Genomic DNA, 8,971 nt, shown 5'->3' with positions numbered 1-8,971 from the left:
GCATTTGGGTTCATTTTTTTCTAAATTATTCTGATCAACAAGCAACCATGCTCATTTTTTACAGCTTGGATGATGGAAAAAAAAAAAAGAAGGAAATTCTACAAAAACTTGAGTGTTATTTTCCTGAACTTGCATAGCCACAGTTTTCCAGCTGTGGGACTTATCCAGGTTTTCCATGAGCAGGGCCCAGTCTAATCAAAAATGTAACAGTGGCTTAGTATCATGATTAATCAGGACGCTGTCTTCTTCAGACAATGAACTGAGCAGCCATGTGTTGTTCATGTTGCAGGACGAGCCCGACGTCTACTGGGACGACTACAGTGACTAGAGCATCTCCAAACACCGAGCTCCAATCCAAATCCTCCATGATATTTAATTTGTACAAGTATTCCTGTGATAGAAGAGGTATCAGAGGTAACTGATATTTATTTTACTGCCACACTAACCAAGTTGGCATGCCTGTTGACAGTCTCCCTCTAGTGGCGGAAAACACAAACGACAAACACTGCTGTGTGCTTACAACTAATAAAACTGTTTATAATAAAAATGTTACTTATTTCATGTCTATTTCTATATGATACTTATAAACAATTCAAAATTTCACCTCTGTGTTCCCCAAAAGACTTTTATTTTTCAAGCTACAATTAAAGAAAACAATATCAGAATGCAGAAAATATAGTATTTGCTTGGTTATTTTCTCTCTTCACTTTCACATATGTACAGTTGTCAAAGAAATAGGGTATGTACACAGAATTGAAAGAGTGGTGGTGAGAGTGCAAACGCTACTGGGTACTAACCAAGACTCTCCCACCGACAAAAGAAAAAGCAAAATAGTAAAACCAACCAACAAAACGAGTGCCATAACAGGAGTGGCGTCAACGCATTTTTCTGTACACTACAGTCAACTTCGTTCTCCATGTGAGACAATCATACATCCATTCTGATACGGGAACATCTCTCTTCCCGCTTCTCAGAAAGCTAAAAAATAAACAATATGAAATAGAAAAACAAATATTTTACAACCATTCATGCGCAGGCCTCAGAGCCACTTTGACATTGTAAAGCATTGGCCCACCTCTCATCTTACATCATCCTCCCTTATCAGATGACTTTCAAAGATGAAAAAAAAAAAAAAAAAAAACACACACAAAACATGGAAACAAAAGAATCAAAACTGAACAGTTTTCAATGTTTCAATTTATGTTGTTCATGGTAAACGGCTGCCAGCAGTTGACAAGCCGGACAGAGAAACATTGAGCGCTGCACCGCAAATGTACAGACACAGCTACATGCTAAGTACAGATTACATCAGTTGTAGCTAAACATAATTCTAATACCATCTTAAGATGCAGAGGAAATGGTATTTCAGGCCTACATTTAAAAAAAGTGCACTGTTGAAGCACAATTGTCTGTGTGCAATTCGATTTTCAGCAATTTAGATTCTGTTCAGAAAAAATAAAACCAATTTTTATGTGGTACTATCAATCCAAAAATCACTTAGTCTAGAGTGAGATCTCTACGACTTACCGTTCAGTGATAGGAAAAAAAAAAATGCTGACTGAAAGCGAACAAGAACATAAAATCGCTAAAATACAGTCAAAAATAAAATGAGCTGCCCATCTAGCAATGTTAGATACTTCTACACAAAATATCAGGAGTGACATTTTCCTTCTCTTTAGCTATACATTTTGTCAAGGTGTCAAAATTTAATTGATTCAAAGTTGAGAGAAACAAGGCTCTCGCTTACAGTGAAACAAAAACTAGTTTTCTTTGGAACACTGAAAGAAATGTTCTACCTATATCCTCAGAAAAATAACTCACAATAAGCTGACATGCACCTTCCATGAAAACTAAAATGTGGATATTTCTGTGCACATCACTATTGTATTATATAATTGTAAAGCCAATCAACATAGGAATTAGTTACAAATAAATGATTCTGCACTGTCGTTGCTGCCTTCTGTCCAGTTTTCACAGGCAAAAAAAAAAAAAAAGTAAAAAAAACACACTAAGGGATAAATAAGAATGGTTGTGATTGTCAACAGAAATCCTACAAACTGACAATACAGGTGCCATCCAGGTGAGAATTTAGGCTGTTTTGGCTGTAGGCGTCAAAGAAAACAATGGGTGTTGGAGGAAAGCGAAAAAGGAGCTGGGGGGGGTGTCATCCTTCCCCTCCCCTTCATCTCTAGGTGTCTTTTTTGTGTCCTGACCGCCGCAAGTCCCTGCACTTGTGGCAGTAAAAGATGTCGGGAACGTTGGACTTCTTGATCTTGGCACATGACAAGTGCACCCATATGCCGCACTGGTTGCACTCGATCATTGGCCGTCCTGCAAATGGCTTTCCGCAGTAACAGGTGATCAAGTCCCATGAGTCGTCGCCTGTGTCGGGAAAAGGAACAAAGTTATTGGCTGCTATAGTAGATATTATATTTATATAACAAGAAAAGGAAAACAAAGACAGCCTTGTGGTGTTTGGTGCTGGAGATTTTCTAATCAGATGCTGTCAGAGATGGAAATTTGACAATATTTACATCATTTGGCAGTGTGAAGGTGTGATGACCCACCTGACTCCACCATAATGTCTTCATCTGCGATCCAGGTCTCCCCCTCACTCGAGCTCATCTCTGCTTCCCTGACCGACTCCTCCGGCTGCATCTTCCCCAGCCCCTGCACACCTGGGGTGGAGGCCCCATGCACCGACAGCTCCTCCCTGACAGGCCGTACCTCTGTGTGTGTATGGCTCGCCTCAGAGTCTGTCTCACTCTGAGTGGCTGAGCTCTTGAGCTTCTTGGGTGCTTTCGGCTGTTTGGGGTTTTTGCTGCGCTTGATGCGGGCTCTCTTCTCGCCCTCACTGCTGCCGCTGTCCACCACTGTCATGGCCGAACCCAGAGACAGCTTTTTCAGTTTTTTGTCCTTTTTCCGCTCTGCCTTCGTGCTGGCCTGGCTCTCGTACAGCGAGTCCTTCAGGCGCATCTTGTCCAGCAGAGTGCTGTCTGAGTGCATGCGACGAATGTTTTTGCCCTTATTTGCGCGAGCTTTTCGGACAAATGTGTGGATGGTGTGGATGTCAGAGCTTCCGTCTCCCCAAGCAGCACTCATGGAGCTGCTGCCTCCACCGCCACCATCTGCCGACAGCCCTGAACTGTGAGCAGAGCTGGAGGATGTAGGTGACCACGAGCTCTCCTAGAAACAAAAACAAAACAAAATGGGGAAAAAAATACAACAAAAACAATGTAGCCAGTTTCTCACAATCACATCACAGGAAACAACATCGCAATAAAACAGTATTTCTAACATCTAAAGCAACTTACCTCTTTTGGGCTGGGGATGTATCCGGCATATGCCAGGACAAAGTTGCAGAACTTATTGAAGTCCTCGACAGTCCTCTTTTTCCTCTCTGGGGGCTATGGAAAACAATTGTATTCATATTTTAGACACACCTACAAGCATTTACAAGTGAAGCTCATACAACAAAAAAAAGGGGAAAACAGAAAAAACACTTGAAGCTTTTATATGGCATATGTATCACTCAAAACATACTCACCAGAGGCTCCGTTTTGCACGCCAATAGTGAATCTGGTGGAGAGAGAGAGGGAGAGAAGCTCAATAAGTCACAAGCACATTTAACTAAGATTTACTGGTGTATTCCAGTTGTACTGAACACATAAGGTAACCTGGGACACGCTGACAAACCAACTAACGCTAGCACATGCGAGCCTGCTAACCTCGCACGTTAACCTCCTCGAGGGCCGTTCACATTTAACGTTACCGTCACTACTTCACTAATTTACATGTATTTGAAATATCCGACCGTGATAAGTCAACATATTTAGTGTAGCATCGCCCAAAGAACAGCAACCGGACAGTCAGTGAGCTTTTGGTCGCTAGCTAAATTTAACCCGGTGGACTGGCCAGATTTGTTCATCACATGCACCACGCTCTTCATTCATTTAACACCTCACCGTCGCCTTAATGTCAAACAGCTTCTTCATAGTCATAACTGATGGTACACCAATGTTACTCGCTTTTTTATTATGTGGCTGCTAGGTTGCCGATGTTGAAAATGAGGAGAGAAGCTAGCAGCACTTTACGTCGAGGCGTTAAAACCCCGAGCAACAAGTTTGGACGAGTGTTAGCTTGTGTTCAGCAAACTTAATGCCTATGATTTACAATTGTGGAAACGGCCAGTTTATCACAGCACTGCAACTGGACCAACTCAACTGTTCGATAAATACAAAACAGACTAGCACCACCGAGCCAACCAGTTAGCCATCTAGCTAACAAGGAGTCGAAGTGGGTGGCTCACTATCGTTAGCCAAGTTAGCTTTGTGATAGCAAGGCGAGCGTAGCGTTGACCGGCCATGTCACCACTGCCATCCGCATTCACCCTGGACATATTCGTGCTGTTTGTTTCACATGTGGGTCAATTTAAGCCCAACTTTAAAACCAGCCGAGTTAACCCAAGTTACCGCACTGTTTCCTTCGAGCGACTTTGTTAAGCAGCTCGTATTAGTTGTGTCGGCGCGGTAACTGGCTAGCTAACTTAACCCCTGCAACTGTACGTTAATACCGCGATAAAAGTAAAACACTAGAGACCCGACACTCGCTTTAAGGTTACCCTACCCTGCTCTTTAAAGTATTTTGACACTAAAACTTGGTTTTAAACACAAGTGTAAAAGACCAACGTTAGCTGAACGTCAGTGTTAGCACACACCACCAGATAACATTAGCCATACGCTCGGCTTTGCCCGCAAAAACACAACGGATATCTAAGTTAGCAGTAAATTTATTAACATCTGTGATATCTATCATATCTATAGTGGCGTGTGTGGTGAAACATACCTTGGTGGTCGGACATTATTTCGAGCATTGTCGCCTCAGCAACGAGGCCTCGATCCGAGTGGAAGCAGCGGGCGAGCTAGCCGGAGCAGCGGCCGTCGCGCTGTGTCTTTCTCCCGGCGTGGCTGCACCTCTCCGGCGACTTTAGCAGCGCCGAGGACCAAGGGCGCGGATCTCCAAATTCAACTCTATCCGACAAACAGCCCGCTGTAGACCGAAGTTGTAGTGTCCCGTCGCCGGGGATCCGTGTCAGGGGTTATTCCCAAAGCAAGCTGCGTCTAAACGGTCGCCACACCAGCGCTAACCGACTGAAAATTAACGTTAATTCGCCTGTCGCTTAGCTGTACGAGCTCATTTTTCTTCGTCACCGCTAACGTTGTTGCATACATAATCCTCGCAATCAAACTAGACGCGCTGGCAGGGCGTCAAAGTCTTGGTACATACGCACAGTTGATACTTCGTGTAGGCTCCGTACACAAAAATCATTCTTGCGAGAACTTTTTTTCCAGCTGAAGTTGGTCGTTTCTTGTAATGTTACGCACAGAAAACGACTGGAGTTTCTAAAATACGATTCCGCACAGTCCTGTCTTGCGCGGCTCCTCTTGTGGCTCCTTCGCGGAGGTTTCCTGCGAGGCATCATGGGTAACGTAGTTCATAATGTAACCACTCTTCAATACGTTACGCAAGTAGAACTACATATCCCATATGTGGTGAAGACGAAAGCGGGGTTCGTGGGATATGAAGTTTTTACGCCGGCCACACTCACGCTAGCTAATCATCTCGGACTTGGATAGCAGAGAAAATCAAGGTTGTGGTGAAATTTAACTTTTAACGTCTCGTATTTTCGCCCACCTCACTTTCCAAGCTTTACTGTTCTTTATCATACAAACACCGAGTTGTTGGATGTTTATCGTGGCGGTTGTAGCTGTAAATGGTAGTGGATTCAAAACATGCTAGCTAGCTAAGGCTACCCGGACCTGCTTACAGTGTGTTGCTACCATGTTACCTGAGATATTGCAAGGGACTGTCGGTGGAGGGTTTGTGTTAATACAAGGTAAGTGGATTTGATTTGTAATGATACCCCCCACCCCTCCATTAAACCGTAAAGTTAGCCATGCCATGTAAACTAAACTTTCATTCGCAGACTCCTCAAATTATTCTGGTCGCCAACTTTTGAAGAGCTTCATTCACGCTGCATTGACTAGGTAAGCCAAGAAAAGCTGTGTTTATGTTTTTGATAATAACTGTTGAATTATTTTGTCATATTACATAATTCTTGTCAAATGGCGTGCTTAAAACCCCTAATTGGTCCTTTTGATTTGACATAGAGAGGAAGTTGTTCATGTCCTGGGCTTTGAAGTCAGTGAGGAGGAGCTCAAAGATGGACTGAATGAATCGTCCATGCAAAGGTTATAACGAGCTGCTTTTGGGAGACAATATATTCACTGTATTGCTAAACCAATAATTAATTATGTGTTTCCTTTGTTCCCTTTAGGCTACACTTTCATAATGCTTACATAGACCCCCTTGGCTGGACTGAGAGCCCCCATTTCACAGTTCACCAGTTCAGCATGGAGCAGCTTACCAGTCTCTTCAAGCAAACACAGCAAACTAAACCATTTACCCTCGTGATTGACTCCCTCTCGTGGATCCTGAGACACATCAGTACCCCTGTCGTCTGTGAGAGTCTTCAGCAACTTAAAAAAGGTCAGATATTGTCATCTTAATGCAAGCATACCAGTTAAATAACATCTGCATTTTTTTCTTGATAAAGGTAACGAGTATTGCTGCTTTCCTAGATGAAGGTAGGCAGTCAAAGCTGCATTAGTGACTGTAAACAAGCACCCAAACCATGACCAGGGGAGATTACCGTCAGTCACCCTTGCTGACACCTGCGTGCTTGAACTAACTTGGCATCAATGCACACCTTTAGTAAAAGTGCACCTCAGTGTGAACGATGCTATAAAACAGCTGTGTATCGTCTGTAATTTTAATCATGTTGTGGTGCTCTAGTTGTGTCCCATATCTGTCGCTGTTTTGGTCTAAGTCATGTTTTCAAGTTGCAGTTCTAGTGTCATATTTTTTGACATAATTATATAATCGTTGCTTCTAAAGCATCTCAGCTTACACTTAGTTTAGGGTTAGATTCCATTAAGGCTAAATGACAGTGCTTATTTTGATGACACATTTTCTCTTGCAGTGCTGGTAATTTTTCTTGCAGTGGCAGAACACCACTGCTAAATCAACACGGGGAGAAGCTCTGCAAACAGACTAATGGCATTGATTTCATCCTGAATAAAGCTAAGCAATGAGACCATGCAGTCCATACCACTATTTTGGATCCTTTCCTCTGTTTTCATTAGGGGGAGCTGTGAGAGCTGTTATCGGTCTGCTGCACTCAGATATGCATCAGCGGGGTTTGGTGGGAAGCGTGTGCCACTTGGCCACTTCAGTCATCACTGTGAGACCGGGGCTGCGGGGAGACGGAGCAGTGGCAAAGACAACAAAGCGCTCAAAAACGGGGAAGGTTACACAAGATGTAAGAGGTGTTTTGGGTTTGGGATGACTATTCTTTGTTCCTATTTTGGTGTCATACATTATTAACAACTTAATTTGTTTGTGTGCTCAGGAGGAGATTTTCAGTATCAAAGAAGATCTTACAGTCACAGTCCAGGGCAAGCCTAGTCAACCTGGAACCACACAGACTGAGCTTGAAGAACCTGAGGTGCAAGAGCTCACTCAATATCAGCACCACATGCTCAGATTAATAGAAGAAAGGACGGCTTAGACATGGAGGGACTGACCAGTTTGTGTTCATCTTGTTTTCTTAGGCGGACCCAACAGCCAACTTGACCTTCAACCTCCGTTTATCCGACAAAGAGCGTGAAGCCAAAGAAAAACTAGCACTTCCCTTTGTCTTTAGTAAAGAGAAGTGAGCAATATTTTTTTTTAGTCTTTCCTCAGAGATTGGATTTCATATGTCTTAATATTTCTGTCTTTAAAAACTTCTGTCTTTTCTGTCTCACAGGAAAACGGCTCTCCTTCACACAGGCCCAGGTTCAGGCCGGATTTTGTATGAGCCTGATGCCAATGACGATTATGACCAGGAGGATCCTGATGACGACCTCGATGTCTAGACCCAGCGGTGCAGAATCATGGACTTAATGCTGTTTTATTGGACTTTTAGACTCTGAACAAATGCACTACTACGCACTCTGGAAAAGTTTATGAAAGTATGGAGTTTGATTTTGATGATTTCCAGGTTTGGAAAAAGTATGGAAATTTGAGAGAAAAGTGTGGGGAAACAAATGTAATTTTCAGACTATTGTTTCAGTGTACACTTTTTTTAAAAAAAAATACCTAGTTCATAAAATTTCAACAAATAAATCATAATGCATTTTCATTTACAAGAAGCTATGTTTGACATGGAGAGTGCGTGGGAGAGAACAATTCAAATGCCTCCTCTCCACTGTTTCGGGCTCCTGCGCTGCAGCTGGACAGCCTAAACAACCAGAGCAGCGGCTGCTGCAGCCCACCCCCTGTAAATTTATTAACATTGTGAAAATGTATGTGTGTGTGTGTGTGTGTGTGTGTGTGTGTATCATTAACAGCAATGAATTATCAGAAGGTTTTTTGTACTTTATTTTTTTTTATTTTGATTATATTTATTGTAGCAAATGGTCTATCTTAATCTTAACTTACCCAAAAATGACTGACAAATCATTTGGTAGAGCATATTCTTAGAAAGTTATTTGACCCTGATTAGACTTTATTGTTATGTGAAGTTACATAATTCAATTCAGTCTTATTTTAATATTAGATATTTTTTGGTCATTAAATGTAATTATGCAAAATATCAACCACCCCCTCTTATAATATTACACAATGACATCTTTGGGTTTCAGTGACCACCAGTGATTTATCGTAAGTATTTATTTTCACTCCAAAATATTTTTTGTACTTTTTTACAGCATAGCTGGAGATATACAACAGACATGCATGAGTTCAGGTGTTTAATTTTGCCAGTTGTATATTTTCTTTTTTTTTTAATGATTTTTATGATGTTGAGAATTTGAATTCCATAGAGGATCTAAGGAATTGGGATTTGCTCACCTCATTTTTGTAGTCC

General features: G+C 42.1%; 2 protein-coding genes across 2 annotated transcripts; one reads left to right on the top strand and one right to left on the bottom strand.

Moving 5' to 3' along the window:
• Nucleotides 1-408: 408 nt before the first annotated feature.
• Nucleotides 409-5,482, bottom strand: phf23b (PHD finger protein 23b). Its single transcript, XM_030075613.1, has 5 exons — nt 4,846-5,482; nt 3,548-3,579; nt 3,315-3,407; nt 2,568-3,186; nt 409-2,382 (listed from the first exon to the last, which is right to left on the bottom strand). The coding sequence occupies exons 1-5, from the start codon at nt 4,871-4,873 to the stop codon at nt 2,189-2,191; spliced, it is 966 nt and encodes a 321-aa protein (XP_029931473.1). The 5' UTR covers nt 4,874-5,482; the 3' UTR covers nt 409-2,188.
• Nucleotides 5,483-5,503: 21 nt separating this feature from the next.
• Nucleotides 5,504-8,480, top strand: elp5 (elongator acetyltransferase complex subunit 5). Its single transcript, XM_030075614.1, has 8 exons — nt 5,504-5,896; nt 5,987-6,047; nt 6,171-6,251; nt 6,338-6,549; nt 7,206-7,381; nt 7,472-7,567; nt 7,674-7,774; nt 7,871-8,480. The coding sequence occupies exons 1-8, from the start codon at nt 5,842-5,844 to the stop codon at nt 7,977-7,979; spliced, it is 891 nt and encodes a 296-aa protein (XP_029931474.1). The 5' UTR covers nt 5,504-5,841; the 3' UTR covers nt 7,980-8,480.
• The last annotated feature ends 491 nt before the right edge of the window (nt 8,481-8,971 follow it).

The sequence above is a fragment of the Myripristis murdjan genome, chromosome 18 (assembly GCF_902150065.1).
Source record: "Myripristis murdjan chromosome 18, fMyrMur1.1, whole genome shotgun sequence".
Taxonomy (NCBI): Eukaryota; Metazoa; Chordata; class Actinopteri; order Holocentriformes; family Holocentridae; genus Myripristis; species Myripristis murdjan.
The sequence above is the reverse complement of the archived record's forward strand: the minus strand, read 5'-3'. Positions and strand labels throughout refer to the sequence as shown.

What these genes read in the sequence shown, in the direction of transcription:
- elp5 (XM_030075614.1), top strand. Translation starts at nt 5,842, where the DNA reads ATGTTACCTGAGATATTGCAAGGGACTGTCGGTGGAGGGTTTGTGTTA. An exon ending in AATGAATCGTCCATGCAAAG is followed by an intron (nt 6,252 to 6,337) that starts GTTATAACGAGC and finishes TGTTCCCTTTAG; the next exon opens with GCTACACTTTCATAATGCTT. An exon ending in CGGGGAAGGTTACACAAGAT is followed by an intron (nt 7,382 to 7,471) that starts GTAAGAGGTGTT and finishes TTGTGTGCTCAG; the next exon opens with GAGGAGATTTTCAGTATCAA.
- phf23b (XM_030075613.1), bottom strand. Translation starts at nt 4,873, where the DNA reads ATGCTCGAAATAATGTCCGACCACCAAG. An exon ending in CGTGCAAAACGGAGCCTCTG is followed by an intron (nt 3,408 to 3,547) that starts GTGAGTATGTTT and finishes TGTTTTCCATAG; the next exon opens with CCCCCAGAGAGGAAAAAGAG. An exon ending in AGACATTATGGTGGAGTCAG is followed by an intron (nt 2,383 to 2,567) that starts GTGGGTCATCAC and finishes TTCCCGACACAG; the next exon opens with GCGACGACTCATGGGACTTG.